At 34.2% G+C, this 20,236-nt stretch overlaps 3 protein-coding genes across 4 annotated transcripts; 2 read left to right on the top strand and 1 right to left on the bottom strand.

The window, feature by feature from the left end:
- Positions 1 to 11,964: 11,964 nt before the first annotated feature.
- Positions 11,965 to 14,208, top strand: LOC106376931 (probable ATP synthase 24 kDa subunit, mitochondrial). The gene is made up of 7 exons (XM_013817063.3): positions 11,965 to 12,184; positions 12,522 to 12,615; positions 12,970 to 13,114; positions 13,221 to 13,331; positions 13,408 to 13,554; positions 13,657 to 13,779; positions 13,861 to 14,208. The coding sequence occupies exons 1-7, from the start codon at positions 12,146 to 12,148 to the stop codon at positions 13,922 to 13,924; spliced, it is 723 nt and encodes a 240-aa protein (XP_013672517.1). The 5' UTR covers positions 11,965 to 12,145; the 3' UTR covers positions 13,925 to 14,208.
- A 216-nt stretch (positions 14,209 to 14,424) lies between these two features.
- BNACNNG13890D lies at positions 14,425 to 16,255 on the top strand. Its single transcript, XM_013817065.3, has 2 exons — positions 14,425 to 14,756; positions 14,839 to 16,255. Exons 1-2 carry the CDS (start codon positions 14,457 to 14,459, stop codon positions 16,114 to 16,116), a joined length of 1,578 nt encoding a protein of 525 aa, XP_013672519.1. The 5' UTR covers positions 14,425 to 14,456; the 3' UTR covers positions 16,117 to 16,255.
- On the bottom strand, positions 16,144 to 19,596 carry LOC106376932 (crossover junction endonuclease EME1A). 2 transcript variants are annotated; one of them, XM_022695130.2, is made up of 11 exons: positions 19,191 to 19,596; positions 18,916 to 19,062; positions 18,757 to 18,821; positions 18,511 to 18,678; positions 18,291 to 18,441; positions 18,080 to 18,192; positions 17,398 to 17,552; positions 17,269 to 17,329; positions 17,052 to 17,170; positions 16,635 to 16,724; positions 16,144 to 16,550 (listed from the first exon to the last, which is right to left on the bottom strand). In XM_022695130.2, the coding sequence occupies exons 1-11, from the start codon at positions 19,519 to 19,521 to the stop codon at positions 16,259 to 16,261; spliced, it is 1,692 nt and encodes a 563-aa protein (XP_022550851.2). In that variant the 5' UTR covers positions 19,522 to 19,596; the 3' UTR covers positions 16,144 to 16,258. The 2 variants fall into 2 exon arrangements, with proteins under 2 accessions (XP_022550851.2, XP_013672518.2); XM_013817064.3 differs by having other exon boundaries at positions 17,398 to 17,555; positions 19,191 to 19,524.
- Positions 19,597 to 20,236: the final 640 nt, after the last annotated feature.

The raw sequence follows: 20,236 nt of genomic DNA, 5'->3' as shown, positions 1-20,236 counted from the left end.
GCCTGAACAGAACAGAGAGTCTAGCTACAAATAGCTATCTCCAACACAAACAACAACAACAAGAGAGCAACACAAAGCTTCAAAACCGGCAGCAACCAAACGATCTCAGCTCACAAAGATTCCGGCTTCCAGAAACTAATCCAACCGTACAAATCCAAGATAAACAAGTCGACAATACCTCTGCCAAATTTCAGCTCAAGAAGAGAAGATCTCACCGTTGGATTTACCAAACACCCAAGACTACTCTGCTGAAGAACTATGACGACCAGCTTCAAGAAAACCCAGACAACAGAAGATCCAACCGTTGAAATCCAAATCCTTTCGGTGAACCTCTAACCCACTGACTGAAGAAGCTTCCCACAAAATATCAGCTCGATCAGGATCCGTTTGACCCTCCAAATCCAGTCTTGAAATCACCTTATGAGTTTTCTCCTTCTCTCTCTTTTTCTCCTTTCTCTCTCTTGTTTCTTTTTGTCAAAACTCTATTATTGTGAGTCTACAGTGCAAAGGGTCATGAGAATTATTATTATGTCTCATGCCCACTTGGTTCTCTCCATCTAGGAGGGACCCAACAGATCATATTCTGGCGAATCTCCTCCGTCGTTGGCGGAGGCTTATGATCATCATCACCCATCGCAAGCTTACTTCTTCTTCTGATCTTTCTTTCGTTCTTTCCTTCTGGCGTATCTTCTCAAACTCTCTCGCCTCTGAAACTTTCCGTTATATAACCAACTTCAAAACGCGCGTATTCGTCTCTTTTGAAGAACTGAACGCTGCGTTTTATATATTAAACGCAAAATCACTAGTTTAGGTTTTAAATTTGACAAATATACAATCCAAACGATACAATACTCTTATATTGCATGCATGCAATCAGAGCCGGGCCCCATTCTTTTTGTTATTTTTTTTGAAAAAAATATTTGTATAGTATCAAAAACTAAACATGAAAAATTATACAAAACGAAATGATGTAAATATAACCAAAATATAGAAACAAAAAACTGTACATTTAATTTGTACACCTATTTATCAAAATTTTCAATATCTTAATATATATTATGTTAAAAATATATTTTTATGAATCAATGTATAAAGTATTTCTTTATAAAAAAAATGTATAAAGTATTTCTTTATAAATATCAGATCTAGCCCCACTAAAATATTTCATTCTAAAAAATATTACACTAGATGCCACTTTCCTAGAATAAAATAAATAAACGGGACACTCTCTCTCTTCTTTCCTTTTCTTTTTTTAATTTGAATTTTTTTTTTTCGTTTTGTTATGACCTCTCTTTGAAGAGTTCATCAAAAGTGTTATTTTAACCCTTTTGTGTTTGTTTCTTTTGTTGTAAATATCTTTCGCTCGGCGAATCTCCTCTTCCGCTTGTCGAATTAACGCTTTGCATGGCGACTTTTGATGTATTTGTTGGTTCAAACAGGGTTGTTCTTCAAGATTTTGTTTTGTCCATGTCTCGAGTCGATTAATAATCATCCGATCTATATGACTGGATCTTTGTTTTATACTTGCTCTCCACTTAGGCTTAATTTTATCCCGTCAAATCTTTGATCAAAGACCTTCTTCATCGTTTACTCTGATTTCTTTTTTACGAGAGTCAATCTTTGCTTTCTTTATGTAGCCATTCATGGCGTTCAAGTAGAGCATCTCTGAGAGAGAGAAGGATGAGATTGATGGGTACAAAGAATCGAGTATGAAGGAGATTCAGGAGAATCGGCGTTGCTTTCAACGGTCCGGTAAAGGGTCTTGATTCGATTTGATTCGAGGTCCCTTTGCTCAAGTATTTGCGGTTAAAGTTGGTTTTGGGTTTGCGGGGTGGCTTTAGACACTACAACGGTGGTGATTAGAGAAGAACGGAGGTGGAGAAGATGAAGTTTTGCATGGCGAAGAAACTATACGGAGGTCTAGATTACCGTTTTCTCCGTGAAGGACACGTGGTGTCCCCAGAGACTTCTTCTTCGGGTTTTGGGCTGATTATAATATTTTATCTGGGCTTTTATGTAATAATCCAATACCGATATGTAAAATGCCCATTGGATCAATTTCTAATGAAACAATGTTGACAAAAAAAAAAATATCACTTTCCTAGTTTATTATTATACTATAGAATAGTTAGTAGTTACTTTTAATCAATCTCAATTTTCAGCTATAAACTAACTAAATAAACTTGTAATTAAGTATCTATTACACTAATTAATAAACTTGTAACTAAATAATTAGGTTATTTTTTTTGGTCTATATAAACTAACTAAATAAACTTGTAATTAAGTATCTATTACACTAATTAAACTCTTAGTTTTGACCTAATTAATTTTTATTTATAATTTTAAAAGTCTAAGTAAAAGACTTTTAGCCTAGAGAGAATAAAGTCAAAACAAAAAAAAAGCGTGTCTTTTGATATCAAAATGTGTAATCTATCTTATTAAATTTAAAGTACGAATTAACCCTTAAAATAACTTTTTAATTATACCTAATGCCATTAGAAACTAACTAATCCTAATTTTTAACATTAATGATTTTTTAAAAAAACTTCCTTAAAAATACAATCAATTAATTTAAGGGAAATCTTGGATAAATGTACTTCAATAAGAATATAATTTGAAAAATACACCTTTGTTTAAACTTTTTGAAAAATACACTTATTTATATATAAATTTACCAAATTGCCCAATCTTAATATTTCTAAATTTCTATTAAACCATTTAAAATAATAATTTTAAAAAAATCGTTAGAGAATATTTTGTTTAATATACTACACAATATCTTTCCCATATCTTCTTAATATATCTTAAATGTATTTTTTATTATTTTGAAAAAAAATAAAAGAACGCAAGACGCATCTCGTCTTCTTGAACCATGGGTTATTTTTCATCAGTACTACCAAAAGTCATACTTGTGTGCGGCATATTCAGAGAGCTTGCTCAAGATGTGAATGTTTTGGAGAATAATCAACAGTTCGAAAAAAGCACGGAAACAAGTTTGCTCAAGATGTCATCGTACATGACACAATCGTGCCAGTACGTTGCGACTTTGGAATTTGATGTTTTTATGTTCTACATTTTTTTCTGTTCTAAACGCTTTTTCTGCAAAATTTGGTTTTGGTTACTCTAGGTTTTGATAATTGTTTTAGTTTTTATTTTGTAATAAGGTTGATTATTTTGAACTGATGTCGTTTGTTTGCATTGAGAAGCCACTTGAACTACACAATGTTTTGGGTAGACAATCTTGTTTCTTCGGAAGTCTCGTTTAATTTTTGGAAGAAAGAACAACACAGTTGTTTTGTTTCAAATGATAATGCCACTATGTTTATTTGTGAAACTAAGAATGTGAAACCAATGATAACTAGTGTTCTTCTTTTTTTCATATTCAAAGTAAAACAAAATAAACACATATTTGAATATCATGTTAGAAGAACTTACTTGGTCTCGGCTTCAAAAAAGAATGAAAATTTTGTATAGAACGAGACGTGACTTGTGTTTATATAAAGTTAAAAAAATAAATTAAAATCTATATAAACTTCATGATAATTATCTTAAACATATATTTATCTTAAACACATATTTATCATAAACATAAATAATTATAATATTCTTATTAATTTCGAATTTATATATTAATTATTGAAATATCAAATTGGGGTAAAAAAGTAAATTCACATTAAAGAAAGTGTAGTTTTCAAAAAAAATAAAGACAATGTATTTTTCAAATTTCAAATCCTAAATAGGGTATTTTGCAAATTATCCCTTAATTTAATTTATTGTTAATATTAATGATTATTTCAAATGACAATATATCTTAATAAATCATTGGGGAATTTATATGTTTATCACTTTCATGGTACTACTTTTCATCTTTACTGCTACTAAAGGGACATTTTCAAAAAATATCTTCTTTATTAAGTGAAAAAATACACTTATACCCATGTTATCTATATATATAATAAATCATTATTTAAATAAAAAAATATATATATTTTTTATGTTTTCGAATTATACTTTTTCAAATTTGAAATTTTTTATAAAAAAAAAATTCGATTGTTTTTTTTCAAAATTTTTTTTTTGAAAATCAAAAATTATGTTTGAAACTATTTCTTAAAAAAAATTATATTTTTAAGTATTTATTTATATATTTATTAGAATCCTAAATTTTACATTCCAAAAACCTTACCCACCTTCAACTTTAAACTCTAAGTCTAGATTAGTTAAATCTATGTGTATAAGTGTCTTTTACCCTTCAATAAAAGTGAGGGTAAAAGTGGTTAGTGTAAACATGAAAAGTGGTAATATGAATGTGGTATTTGTGGTAATTTCCCTAAATTCTTTCTTAAAGTAAACACTTAATTAATTTTATTCATAATTTATTATTATATATATAAATTAATACAAATAATATGATACACAAATATAAATTCATTTTTACCATTTCGTAAATATTAAAAAAATCATTTTTGCCTATAAAAAACAAGTAGTCCGTTTATATCATAATAATTACTATTTTCAAAGTTTTAAATATTAATGCACATGAATAATATAAAACTGACATAAAAATAAATGACAATTCAAATAATCACATACTTATTGTATTACTAATAATTTTGTAAGCCTAAAAATCCGAAGATAAAAAACAAAATTCCGAAGTGCATAATTTGTATATAATAAAAAGTCAAATAACATTCAATACAATAATACTTCCATGCCAATATCACAATATTCATGTACAATAAACATATTCGGTATGTTTTTAAAAGTTAAAACAAATAGCACCACAAATGTGCGGATCAAAATCTAGTATCTATATTATTAAAACTGATATACATTTTGATACTGTTTGAAAACAAGGATATCGGTATAAATGAGAATTATTTGGAAACATAGATAATAGTATAAAAACGAAGTATAGTGTTCTTTTAGTAATTTCATTAATATAATTATATTAATTGTCTTTCCATATTTCACTCAGTTTAACAATTTCATTAATTATATTATCTTAACAATACATCACATCATTAATTATAGGGGTTTTTGCCAAAACTAACCCACAACTTGATTTTAACCCCAAACTTATACCCAAACTTGAATCAAATGCAAAACTAACCTAAAAGCCTAGTGAAATTACAGCTCAGCCCCTTGTGACCAAAAAAAAAAACAGAAGTCATTTTTACGAATATAGCCCTAGTAAATCGTCTGAGTCGTCTGAGATGTTGGAAGTCGTCTGGACGACTGAAGTGTAAGTCGTCTGGTACCGGTTTATTTTAAAAATAATTTATAAATCTTGTAAAAAAATATTTTGATGCGTGAAAAATAAAAATCAAGTAATTATAAACAGTTTTAAGTGATATAAATTAAGATATGATAAAATTGATTTGTTTTGAAGATAGATGAGTGGAAATAGTGAATCATGAAATACTTTGGTTTAGGAGTTTGGCAAACATATGTTGTAGTATTGTATGTATTGTTAGGGTTAGAATTTGGAAAACTAAAATGTTTTTTTCAAAAATTAGTTTTCACCTATATGTGTTTATTTATGTGTATAGTAAACACTTTTCAAGTTTGATTTGATTTTATGAAGTCTTTAATTAGATAATTAAGTTTAGGGGTTATGTTTAGGGTGTGGACGACTTATATTTCAGTCGTCTGTTGAATAATTTACTCTGACGACGTATATTTTAGTCGTCTGTTGAATAATTTACTCGGACGACTTACATTTCAGTCGTCTGGTGAAGAAATTAAAATAGATGACTTACATGTAAGTCGTCCAAATATTCCCGCCTAAAATTTTTAAAAAAAGTTATTTTCCCGCTTAAATAATTTAAACCAGACGACTTACTTGTAAGTCGTCTGGAAAGTCTTCTATTTTAGTTTCCCGCTAAAAATATTTAATTTCCCGCTAAAAATATTAAACTCTTCTGGACGACTTACATGTAAGTCGTCTGTTTTAATTTCTTCACCAGACGACTGAAATGTAAGTCGTCCAGGAAGTCGTCTGAGTAAAAAATATTTAATTTAATTGGATTTTTTGTCTCCCTATATAAAGAAAAATTTACACATTCTCTCTCCTCCTCTCAAATGGCTGCAACAAAAATGTAATGTTCATCATTCTAAAACTCTCCAACCTCTCTCTAATCTCTTTGACCTGAAAACACCAAACTTTATATGAATTTTTCAGTTTTGTCTCATGTATTTCTTACTAATCTATCTCTTTTACAGGTTTTTAATCAAATGGTACTCATCTTCCATTAATTTAAAGGTAAATCTATAAATTTTATATATGTATTTTTGTGTGTTCTATAAATGTAGATTTATCTAATCTTCCACTCATTTTCTCTATTTTTAAGTCATTTGAACGTTTTTGGATATGCAGGTTTTTCAGATCTGGATTTGATATGCAGGTTTTTCAGATCTGGAAGACTTCTTGGACGACTTACCTGTTAGTCGTCTGGAAGTCGTCTGGAAGTCGTCTGAACTTCTTGAAAGTCTTCTGACAAAGTCGTCTGGACTTCCAGGAAGTCGTCTGGACTTCCAGGAAGTCGTCTGGACTTCCAGGAAGTCGTCTGGACTTCCAGGAAGTCGTCTGGACTTCAGGGAAGTCGTCTGGACTTCCAGGAAGTCGTCTGAACTTCATGGAAGTCTTCTGACGAAGTCTCCCTTTCATAATAGATCTGAGCGTTTTGGTAAGTTTTTATGTCGATTTTTCTTCATTTGGGAACTTCTTGTTGTATAAAGTTCTTACTTTTTTCCCAAACTAAAACTCTCCAAACCCACTCTAATCTCTTTGACTTGAAAACACCAAACTTTATATGAATTTTCCAGTTTTGTCTCATGTCTTTCTTAATAATCTATCTTTTTTGCAGGTTTTTAATTAGATGGTACTCATCTTCCACTAATTTAAAGGTAGATCTATTATTTTTAGATATGTATTTTTGTGTGTTCTGTAAAGGTAGATTTATCTAATCTTTCACTCATTTTTTCTGTTTTTAAGCCATTTGAACGTTTTTGGATATGCAGGTTTTTCAGATCTGGATTTAATATGCAGGTTTTTCAGATCTGGAAGACTTCTGGGACGACTTACCTGTTAGTCGTCTGGAAGTCGTCTGGAAGTCGTCTGGACTTCTTGGAAGTCTTCTGACAAAGTCGTCTGGACTTCCTGTAAAGTCGTCTGGACTTCCTGTAAAGTCGTCTGGACTTCCTGTAAAGTCGTCTGGAAGTCGTCTGGACTTCTTAGAAGTCGTCTGGACTTCTTAAAAGTCGTGTGGTCTTGTCTACTCAAGTGGAATCCAAGCTTGTCTTTGTAGAGGAATGATCTATAATAGTTTTGTTTGTGGTCTGTTTTGTGAATTGCATGTCTACTCTTTTAGTTGTGAATTTTTTGTAAAATCAGTAATAATGTTTTCCAAGATGTATTAAATGTGCTAACAATGTGTTTACACATTTACAAATCAATGAAATAATAGACTTCAGTAGCCTTTTTCTTATCTTTGGATCTCTCATATGCAATAATAAACTCCAATGGCCTTTTTCTCATCTTAATAAACAAGAATGTTGGTAGCTTTATATTGATACAACATTTTAAAAGTATTTTAACCCTTCTTCCAACTCATAACAATAGTCATCATTATTGTCTATAACAATAATACTTAAGAGATGGAAACAAACAATAGTAACTAGTCAAAGCATATCATATTTTATTATAAGTTTGCGTTGAAAAACTTAGTCAAATTTAGTAAAACTAAGGGAGAGAACATATTTTGTAAATATGAGTTTTACATATCTTGAAGTTACTTATCACTCTTAAAAATACAAGTTATTCAAAAACTAACGTAGAAGACTTAAAAACTAGCGGAGAAGACGCGGACGACTTCAATCTAAGTTGTCCAGACGACTAAACTATACGTCGTCTGGTCAACACAGAGGTTATTTTTGCAATTGACTTTGAAATCTGTTATTTCGGACGACTGAAAAATAAGTCGTCTACTATTGTTTGGCTAAAAAAAAAACTCCAAAAAAGCTAGACGACTTACATTTCAGTCGTCATAGGTTAGTTTTGCATTTGACTGGATAATTTCAGAAGTTTGACTTTTCTGGACGACTTACATTTCAGTCGTCTAGTGAAAATTAAAATAATAATATTTTTTAAAAGTAGACGACTTACAGTTAAGTCGTCATAGGTTAGTTTTGCAATTGAAAAAAAAACTTCAAGATTTAATTATATACAGACGACTTATAATTCAGTCGTCCACGAGACGACTGAAATGTAAGTCGTCCAGGATTTACGAGGTTTGACCAGAATCTCAGAAAAAAATTCTGGACGACTTACAAGTAAGTCGTCTCGTGGACGACTGAAGTATAAGTCGTCTGTGTATAATTAAATTTTGAAGTTTTTTTTTCAATTGCAAAACTAACCTATGACGACTTAACTGTAAGTCGTCTACTTTTAAAAAAATATTATTATTTTAATTTTCGCCAGACGACTGAAATGTAAGTCGTCTGGGGAAGTCAAACTTCTGAAATTGTCCAGTCAAATGCAAAACTAACCTATGACGACTAAAATGTAAGTCGTCTAGGTTCTTTGGAAAATTTTTTGAAACCAAACAAAAACAGACGACTTAACTTTCAGTCGTCTCAGGTTACAGATTTCAAAGTCAATTGCAAAAATAACCTCTGCGTTGACCAGACGACTTCCAGGTAAGTTGTCTACAGCCAGACGACTTCCAGGTAAGTTGTCTACAGCCAGACGACTTCCCAAGTAAGTCGTCTAACGAACAGATCTGGAAAAAAACTCGATGTCATACCTTAAATTGGTGAGATAAGTTCCTTAGCATACATAAGGCTTCTCCAAGCACACAGAATCACAAACGAAAGTAACCCACCCTGAATCGTTAGCTTCTATGACTCTATGAACCATAAAAAATTTAGAATCAAAATCTTGGGTTTTTTTAGCTCATTGTGGAGAGAAAGTGAGAGATATGTTGTGTTTAGTTCACAAGAATGGAAAAAGAAGAAGGGTAAATCAATTTTGGGAGCATTAAGAGCTTCAAATTGGTTGTTCATGGTGGTTGTGGTATTGATGACAATGACAATCTTGTAATTACTTGAAGATGATGAGGGTGAGAGAGTAAAAATGTCATTTTCGAAAAAAAAAAGAAAAAAAAAATTGATGGCATTTTCGTAAATTATATGAACTTGTGTGGTGAATAGGGCAAAACCAATTTTCAAAAAAAAGAAGGTTAGTTTTGTGTTTGACTTTAAGTTATAGGTCAATTCTGCAAAAAGCCCTTAATTATATTACTATAATAATAATGCCGATTTTTATTTATTAGTTAATCAACATTAATTTTGTGCCAATTTTAAAATCAAAAATGAAAAATAACTGGATTTTTCATATGGTTAAACGTTCTATTTAGTTTGTTTTATTAAAACTTTTTATATTTTAGTTTCAGTCGGTGGAAAATTATGTAGCCAAAAAATAACTCAAAAACATAGTTTGGTGAATAAAGTAATAACTTAAATCAAAATAATAAAAATGTGTTACATTTATTATTCACTCCGTATAATTATTTTACTAAATAAAAAACTCTATATATTTCACTTAATTTAGCCAAACACATAGAAAGAGTCATTTTTATTAGTTTATAAAATCTGTTAGGCATGAACATTGGATATCCATTTAGGTGTGGATTATTCTTTTCGGGTATCATTATTTTTTTATTTTGAAATTAGGCTCGCTTGAATATTATAAATTTACTGTGGATTTTGAGTTGGGTCATTCTGGGTTTTGATGAGTTTGGTTTTTATGTATAGGAACCTAAAAATATCTAAATAACAAATGTATTTGAAACGGATTTGGATATTTGTACCAAAAATAAACATATTACCCGATTCAGTCCATATCTTTTGAATAAAATTATTTATATTACGATCAATCTAAAATATATAAAAATAATTATGAAAAAAAAATATCAATGTACAAAAATGTAAGAACCCATATCCGCGGATGCGCAGATCAATCTCAATGTCTAACTCCAACAAAATCAGTGTAAAACATGTTACTAATCAAATTACCAATCAAAGAAATTAAATGAAAAGGTTAAAAGTAATTCATGATTGGTTTTGAAATATGAATTATAATCTTAATCCAAACTTAATGGATTGTAATTTATGTCACCAATCAAAAATCTAGAAGTATATTTTGTATTAGTTTACTTAGGCATGGGCGTTCGGGTCTTCGGGTCGGGTTCGTACCGGTTCCTTTCGGGTCCGGGTCTCTCGGATCTTAAACATTTAGACCCAATAGGTACTTATAAATTTTCGGTTTGGATTCGGGTCGGTTCTTTTCGGGTCCAGGTCGGTTCGGTATATAATTAAAATTCCTGTAAAATATCCGTATTTTTGGGTCTGTATGGTCCGGAAGAAGTTCAGGTATTTAGGATCTGTAAAAGGCATGAACTACCCAAACTCCATCAAATTTAGTCGACATTTATCATATATATCTAAAATTTCACAAAATAACTTAAATTAAACCATTAATAATTAAAATAAAACATTTTTTAACTCTAAATTTTACATTTTAAAACTTCATATTACTTAAAAATGTTACAAAATAAATAAATAATAACACGTATTGTTAACAAAAAATATTTTAACTAAATTACATATATATATAATAGAACACAAAAAATCATAGCTTTGGATATATATGTTTTTAAGGTCGGTACAAATCAGTTCTTATCAAGTTGGGTCTATTCGGGTCGGTTCTTTTCGGGTCTAGGTCTATTCAGATCAGTTCTTTCGGATAAAAGAAATTTAGACCCAAAAGGTACTTGTAAATTTTCGGTTTGGTTTCAGGTTTGGTATTTTAGGGTCGGTTCCGGTTCGGGATCATGTTAAAATTCCTAGGCCTAAATTTGGAAAAATGGCTTATTCCCCTATGAACTAATTGTTCCCGGCTTTTTCATACACGAACTTTTAAACCATGTCAAAAACCATGAACAACACGAAAATGGCTTATTCCCCTATGAACTAGTTTTTCTGACTTTTTCACACACGAACTTTTAAATCATGTCAAAAAGCACATGAACAACTCTATTTTTGGGATTACATACACAAACTATCTATTTTAAACTAATTCCCCTAAAACTGTAAACGGTGTAATTTAAACGTTAACTTGGTTTATGACAGGTGGAAAGCCGGTTTAATTTGGGTTGATAAAAAAATACTATGTCGTTTTATTCTTCTTTCTTTTTTGTTAATTGCTTTTTTTTATCAGGAATCGTTTTACACTTCATCATCAGTTGGGAATATTGCGTCGATTTTATAATTCCTTGTGGCAATACATGGAGATTGTAAGCTAGTAGTTGCTGCTTTTCTTTCTTTATGCATCATGTAAAACATTTTATTCTTCTCCAGAATAATAAATTTTATCCACACTTGATGACGAAGAGTAAAACTATTTGTGAAAAAGAAGAACAGTTGACAAAAAAAGAGAAGAAGGATAAAACTACGTAGTATTTTTTTTATGAATCCAAATTAAACCGGCTCTCCACCTGTCATAAACCTATTTAACATTTAAATAACACCATTTACGGTTTTAGGTGAATTAATTTAAAAATCGATAGTTTGTATATGTTATTCAAAAAATAGAGTTGTTCATGAACTTTTTGGCATGAATTAAAAGTTCGTGTGTGAAAAAGCCAGGAAAAACTACTTCATAGGGGAATAAACCACTTTCTTGTTGTTCATGTGGTTTTTTGGCAAGGCTTAAAAGTTTGTGTGTGAAAAAGCCGGAAACAATTAGTTAAAGAGGAATAGGCCATTTTCCCCCTGAATTTACTAATGAAAGTTGTAAATGGTACGAAATGGGCTGTCTCTGTGTATGTAACTTGCCCATTGGGCTTTCAGAAATGAAAATTTGGTTCGACGGGGAAAAAGAAATTGAAGTATTTTAACATAGGGATAAATCTGAGCCGTTGATCTAGGCTGTACAACGATGAAGTTTGACTCCGTAAAAGAATAACAAAGTAGTCTAGTCTGTCCATCAAACAACACCCTCCAAGTGCTCTCTCAGATAGGGATCTCAACGCAGCAGCAGCACAAACCCTAATTTCGAGAAAGAGGAGATTCGATTTCTAAAAAAATGGCGTACGCTTCTCGTTTCCTCTCCAGATCTAAGCAGGTTTAGTCTCTCTCCGCTCGCTCGATGCATTTCAATCATCTTCTTCGGTCTGCTTGATTCCTTCTTTACTTTCCCCCGATTTATGCGTTTTTACGTGTTTGGATGTGATGATTAGAGAGTGAGGTGCTGGATTTGATATATTCATCACCGAAACACATAGATTTGATTCAAAGTTTGATGTTTTCTTTTTGTGTGTCGAATGATATATTCTTAGATAAACGATTCCTCCTTTGCTACTCGTTGTTGATAGTTCGATAGATGATGTTATATGTCTCTCAATACGTTTATTATTTCATTGATTGACTAGCTGCTAACTTAGCTTACCATCATTACGCAGCTACAAGGGAGTTTAGTCATTTTGCAGCAGCACCATGCTATTCCCGTCCGCGCTTTTGCCAAGGAAGCTGCTCGTCCTACTTTTAAAGGAGATGGTTCGTCAACAAACTCTGTATAAAAAATCATGCTTCCTTTTTTTTGCTTCTGAAAACATATGCTTTCTTTTGTTTAGCCGTTCCTGCTTTTGAGTTTAGCATGTTGTCTAGTTGAGAAAATGTCAAATTCACTTTCTCCATTTGGAATTTGTAGAAGTACTTACTCAGCACCCAGACCATGATCGCTAGGAACTGTTGTACTGCAAGTTATCTTGTGAAGAAGCTGTATTATCTCTTCGTCTATTCCGCTGTGTTTTTTAAATCTGCAGTGTGTAGATGTGTGTGTTTAGAGTAAGAACTGAGAGCATTTTTTTTTTTTTAGTTATTGACTAGAGTCTTGCATTTTTTGAACAGAGATGTTGAAGGGTGTCTTTACGGAGATCAAGAACAAATTTCTGGCTGCAGTTGATATTCTCCGTAAGGAGAAGATCACCCTTGATCCTGAAGACCCTGCTGCGGTCAAACAGTATGCTAATGTCATGAAGACCATCAGGCAAAAGTAGGGCCTCTTCTTTACCCCTTCTCTAGATGTCTGTTATTTTTCTTGATTGTATGTTGCTGATTTGTTTTTGCTTGGTATGCTATGCGTTCTTGCTTGTATGCAGGGCAGACATGTTCTCCGAATCTCAACGCATCAAATATGATATTGAGAACGAGACTAAGGAGATCCCAGATGCTCGTGCTTACCTCTTGAAGTTGAAGGATATCCGCACCAGGTAAGTGTTCGACCTTGGATGAGTTTCATTACCCTCTTTTGGATAGTATTGAGTTAATAATTCTTGTATCTTGCAGGAGGGGGCTTACTGATGAGCTTGGTGCTGAGGCCATGATGTTCGAGGCTTTGGAGAAAGTTGAAAAGGATATAAAGAAGCCTCTCTTGAGAAGCGACAAGAAAGGAATGGATCTTTTGGTTGCTGAATTCGAGAAAGGCAACAAAAAGTGCGTTATCCCACTCCTCAGCCACCCATAATACTAAACAAAGAACAACTATATCGGTTAGTTATCACAGCTAATGAAATTACATGTTTGCAATATCAACAGGCTTGGGATTAGGAAAGAAGATCTTCCTAAATACGAGGAGAACTTGGAGCTGAGCATTGCTAAAGCTCAGTTGGATGAGCTGAAGAGTGATGCTCTTGAAGCAATGGAATCTCAGAAAAAGAAGTAAGTCTTCTTTTTGTGTTGTCATCTTCAATATTTGCTTATTATAAGACGAGTATGGAACTTGGGATTTTGATTGTTCAGGGAGGAGTTCAAGGATGAGGAGATGCCAGACGTGAAATCGTTGGACATCCGTAACTTTATGTAAGGTTTGATGATGATCCTAAGAAGAAGCATTTTGAGATTTTCTTGCAAGAAAAGCAGAAGAAAGATCTCTCTCGCTCTTTTTTATTGTTCCCTTTTGTTGTTTTTGGTTAATAAGGTCGGTCTCTCACCATGGACTCGAAATATAATACCAAATGGTCTTAACTTTCTTTCTGGTTATTAATACGCTTGTGATTTTTAGAAACAAACGTGGGTTTCATGTTTCTGATAATGGTGATATAAATGAAACTCGAGATTACATTTAAATAAATAAAATGTTTCGTTAAACCGTTCTGCAAAATGTTCTGGTTTTTCTTCTGAATTATACCAATCCAAATTATTGATTTAAAAAATATAAATTTGGTTGGGAACTTTCAATTAGACTCTGGGCGTCTCTACTACTTTCTTATTGAAGATCAGAAAAAAAAAAAAAGAAAGTAAAGTTGTTGGACCAATCATGACTCAACACGTGGCTTGATTGTGAACATTTATAAAGGGTGAGACTACCTTACCGTTACTGCTGTATTTTCTTCGTAATGTCGATTTCTCTGAAAGCACCTTCTCTTCCTGGAACGAGATCATCCGCTAACTTCTCCAATCGGTTTGTCACTGGTCGAGCGGCTTTCTCTCCGGTCCAGAAGCTTCGTCCTTCCATAGATGGCACAACATTACCCCGACGGAAACTGAGTTTCCGCACGCGAACGGTTGTTCAATCGGTTTTGGAGACAGAGAGGAGTACCAAGACGGAGAAGCCAGTGAGATTGGTTGCTCTGGTCGGGAAAGGACAAGTAAGCCCACTCAAATCCACCTCCTGGCACGAAGTTATGCTCCACACTGTACGTGCTTCTCTTCTATCTTTGATTACTCTTTTAACTTTCTGTAATCTCATTTTACAACCCTCACATCTTTCATTAACAGGCAAGAAGACTAAAATGGGTTGATGAAGGTTACGAAATGCTCGTCTTTGATGATGGAATCTTACGATCAAATGATCAAAGAGCTATGAATCTGAAGAAGGAACTGAACCGGACTGATATCTTGGTTGTTGTTGCTGTTAACAACTCAGAATCTGTTAAATGGATTCAGACGAACAGCAAGAACATCAAAAACGTGATTTGTTTCGAGTCTTCTCCAGATTTGATGAACAGGCTCGGAGGCACTGATTTCAAAACCGGTGATACAGACAAAGAAGGAACGGAGGTTGTGAAGACAGTGGGAGATGCTTGGGAACGCCGCAACTCTGATGACATACGGTTCTGTTTGCTTGTCATCATCAACGCTTACGTTAGACCAGTTCCCGTGTTGCAGAACCTGAGATCCAAAGGGTTCTCGACGCTTGGTTGTATGGTTAAAAACTGTGGACCTCAGATTCTGAACTGTCTCTTGGATCCGAATTGTCGGAAAGCTCTTCAGTGTTTGAACAAATGTAGTCCTGTGGACCAGGTGTGCAGCTACAGATGCATTGCTTCTTACGAGAGTCCGTACTTTGAAGCCTTCTCTCTTTGTGTACTACAGAAACACAACTGTCTAGAGCTAGATGCAAAGATCCCTGAAAAGCCTTATGTGCCTCCCATGACGAGTTTTCGAGGGAAGGAGTTATGTCATGAGACAGCAGAAGACCTTTTTGTTGGATGGTTAGGGGACTTGGACTGGAGCTGGCGTGTCGCGGCTGGACAAAACCCGGCTTATGATCAGTTCCCGTGTCAGTACCAGCTTTTCTACAGAGGTAAAGGGAAGTCATCGTTTTGGTACGAACCTGTGTTTCAGGTGAGGACGCTTGAAGGGAAGCTGGTGTGGAGAAGGAGAAGATACTCGGTTAAGAGAGGAAAGACTCCTGCAACGTTCCGTCTCAGTGTTTTAGACAATGGTGTGGTGTCAAACGAGTTTTGGACTATTGTGGATGTGTGTGATGATCTCAGTTGGGGACTGTTCCATTACAATGGAGCGGCTCGTGTTGCGGGACAGTCTTACACCGGAGCTGTGCTTGTGACACCTGATGGTTCGTACCCGGCAGAGAAGGAGAGGGAAAGATTGCAGTCAGCATTGGAGAAATGTGGGATTAAAGAGTGGGAGCTCTTTGCTGTTGATAACTGTTCTTGTGAGAATCCTCCTTTGGGGATACCTGAAGGCTCTAGACTGCATTCGAAAATCAGCACCATCAAGGAACCGGACTCGGTTCAGGGCGTAGAGATGTAAAACCTAGAGATTATATGAGATATCAAATAGAGTAGAAAGTTATGAGATTATCAACTTTTTTTACAAGTTATGTAACTTGCATACATGTACAAAAATTTAATCTCAAGACAAAAGCACTCTACTGTTTTTGTCTGACAAAGTTCTAGTCCAAGTCGTGTGGAGAATAAATCTGTGAAGCCACTTCATCAGTCTTAAGTTCTCCAGTCCTAGACATGAGAACTCTATATATCCGCTTAGAACCAACTATTCCTAAGTTTGCGTCTTTTCCTGTTAACCCTTCTAATTTCAAGTCCTTTAGAAGCAACTCCTTCTCTTGTTCCGATTTGTTAGGATCCATATACACCTTAAGAAGAGACTTCATTGTTGGATATTTCTTCCCCACTGCTACCGCGTATCTTGGCTGCACCTTTGGTATTGCTATTAACGCTTTTAACCTATAGATCAAACACGCCACGGGTGATTTAGATCGACTAAACAACAATAACAACATTTTTTAGTGGTTTTAATTTATACTTTACCATGGACTCTTCTTAATCAAATGCTTGTCAACAGAATCCATGGAGGCTACAATACCTTCAGCCTTTACTGATAACCAAGATGACTTTTTCCTGTGCATCAGTTTACAGAACCAGGATTAGTTTTTACCTAAAACCAAGCAGGAAAATACAGAGAAACACAATCGCCAGAACCATACAGCCACACGTATATGTATCAAGTTCTACTTCCACGTAGTGTTGAGCTCTCAGGGTCGGCGCCATTTAATTTACTTCACAGACACGTAAGATTAAGTCTACAAGAAAATGCCTAACCTTACAGCCCACTATTCATGATCATCTTTTGATCGGTTTCTATTCAAGAGATTAACTGATTTGAATTTTTTTTTTGGGGGGATATAAACAACTATAAAGCATCATATCAAGATAGATGATTAGTACCTGAAGTGGCAAGAGGCCAGACTGCTCGTTAAACCAACAACATGTGCAGCCACCTCAGGCCCATCTATACAATGCCTGGAATGCACTCTATCATAGTGCGTTGTTAACTTTGCAAGCACCTGTATTACACATCAAATATCACAAAGGCAAGTATGTTTAAGAACACTAAGAAAAGAGCAATAAACCCTACATATGGTCGTGTTAAGTACCGTAGTACCTCATCAATAGGAGGTCGCTTCCAACCATTGGATTTTCCCACGTTATAATCTTTCTTTTCCCTAGAAAATCAGATTATTCAGCTCCATGATGGAAAGCTTCATGCAAAACAAATTTACCTTATCTCAACCTTTTTTCAACGTATGAAATCAATTTATTTGTGAGGTAGCACACTGTATAAGATGGGTATTGGTCCCGAACTCTCGAGACGTTTTCTAGAAGTCTTTCATTTGCAACAAGATTGCAAAATTCTTCAGCCTCGTGCACAAGTAAAACATATGGAATCTTCTGCAACAGAGAAAAGAAGATGCAAATCAGAAAACAACAGAATACATCAGATACATATAGTGAAGTCCCTTCAACCCTTCACACAAGGGATATATTTCTTTTCTCTTTTAAATATTATATAGTCAAATGACTCTGTAATAAGCAATATATCATTTTAAGGTTTTAAAAAAATTATAACAGAATCACATAGCAAAATAAATTTTGATAAACAATGCCCATTTGCTGGAAATGAAATACAGAATAGAGCACGTTGAACAATAAACGGTCCTTTCATTAAGGCTATTATGAAATGAAGCTAACAACACCAAACAGTTTGATGCATAAGTGAAAGAAAACGCAAAAGTTCAAATGACATTTCACATGCTTATCCTCACAAGAAACAAGGATAGAGACTAGATTGGGGGTATTGATAAAAGTTGCAAGTTCTAGGTTCTAAGATCACATGTCCTCCAAAATATTTCAGTGGTGAGACTCAAGACGCAAAACATATTAAATAACATTGGCACGATTCTACTGTACCGTACCTGAGAAACATCCTCTGGAAGTGTCGTCATTGTCCACACAATAGAACTCTTGATTGGATTAGAGATTACACGGTACGTAATGCCTTTCTCAGCGAACAGTGTGATCAGAGGTGCTATATCAACAGTACATCAAAAGTAATCAGTCTCTATACTAATCTATAGCTAGCCTTGAGAGAAAAGAATAATCCAAAGAATGGAGAAAGTCTTTTACCTCCAAGGGCTCCTTCAACCAACTGAAGATCAATCTCAGCGACGATAGATTTAAGCGCCAACTTTCCTTTTCCCCGTTTCTGCATTTCCTTGTCCAACTTCCTTTTCTCAGCTTCTTCTGCTCTCGAGGCAGCTCTCTGTAATTTCTCTTGCTGCATGACGGAATCTAATCAGCAGTTGGTGGAAAGAACAAAAAAAAAGAAGGTAAAAATGACACTCACTTCTTTCCTTAACTTTTTTTCCTCTGCGGCACGGATTCTTTCATCCTTTGACAACCGCTTTCTTGGCAATGCGTTACCAGAAAGAGATGGACTTTTAGAGCCGGATGTCTGCTTTTGTCGACTCATTTTCTCAACACTTACGTCTTCATTCTCTTGGTCAGAATCGACCTGATTTTTCAAAAATCAATAAAACAGAAGACACAAGCAAACGTTTTCTTTCTTTAAAAGAGGCAGATAAAGTGTTACCTCAATAGCAACTTTGGGAAGTGAAGATTGAGAACTGGGTCCCCGCAACCAATCAGTACTATTATCTAAAAGAAATAAATCAATCAACAAGTGATTTATAACTCTACTATTCCTAAGCATATCATTATTGTAATAACAAGGGGTAAAAGCTCTCCTCACCAGAATCAGAATCACTGGTAAGAGGCTCCAATCGACAAGGATGCTGCAAAGAATCAACATGTATGGTGGGCCCATACTTGTTCGAAGTCTCAGCTCCAGCTCCAGGAGTGTCTTCAGAATCCGAGTCAAGAGATATCACTCCTTTACCTAATACGACAATTCCAATATTTACAGAGAATCATCATCACGAATCACAAACATAATTGCAAAAATTGAAGAGGCTCATCCTAATCGCAACCAGAGACAAACCCTAACTGTTCAAAATCAACACTCACCGGCTAAAATTTCTTCACGGCGCCGCGAAGAGGAGCCAGCTGCGGAACCAAGGGGACATCTGACGACGGTGACGTCATCGTCGTCGTCGACGAGCAGAGGAGAAGAAGAAGAAGCTTCGGTTTCGACGGTAGGGGTGGGAGGAGGATTCTTTCGAGGCCTCTTGTTGGATGGGAATGGAGGTGGAGGAGTAGCATCATCGTCGGAGATGAAAATCGGATAACTCATGGAGAAAGAAACTGAACTTGGCAAAAGAGTAGGGAGTACGATTCGAGTGAGAGTGAAGGCGGGACAACCATCGATTAACTTTTTACTGATAAAAAAAAAACCCATTGATTCGTCGAGTCTAGGCTTTGTTTGGCTACGCAGTTTATCCTATTCTGCCTCTGAGATCGCTTCTACTTCGATTAAAACCGGTTTGGTTAACTGCCAATTCCTGGTTTTGATTTTTGGTTATTTCTGTTTCCATAAAATCTTTCTGAATTAAACCAAACAAAAATTGGTTTGCCTCGGTTGAATATATATTTTTAATTTGATTTTTAACCTTTTTTACGGAATTGAACCAATTTTTTTATTATAGGTCAAAATCTGGTTTAGTTTAGTTAAAAATCAGATACTTCAGTTAGATTTAGTTAAATTTGGATATATTTTCGATTGTAATTTGGATAATCTGGTATAAATAGTTATAATTTGGTTATAATTTTATTAAAAAATTAAAACAAATTTACCAAACTAAACCAAACTGCTAACAGGATTTGAACCAACAATGAATATTTTGGTTGGGATTAATTTCCGCAGGCCTACCTGCAACATATCCGTTGGATATTTTTTAAAAATGAGAGACTAACCTGCTTTAGTTTTGGTTGGGTTTATTATTTGAATAAATTAAAGATAAAGGCCCTCTCCTTGAATTGGTTGGTGATCATAAAAAATTGTTGATAGAAGCGTACGGAACACGGTAAGTTCGATTCCCATCACTCTTATGACACGAGGGGATGTCCATGTGGTTAGCTCACGTACATGAAAAGCTTCGAAAGACCCACACATC

This window comes from Brassica napus, chromosome C4 (genome assembly GCF_020379485.1).
Source record: "Brassica napus cultivar Da-Ae chromosome C4, Da-Ae, whole genome shotgun sequence".
Lineage (NCBI taxonomy): Eukaryota > Viridiplantae > Streptophyta > Magnoliopsida > Brassicales > Brassicaceae > Brassica > Brassica napus.
The sequence above is the reverse complement of the archived record's forward strand: the minus strand, read 5'-3'. Positions and strand labels throughout refer to the sequence as shown.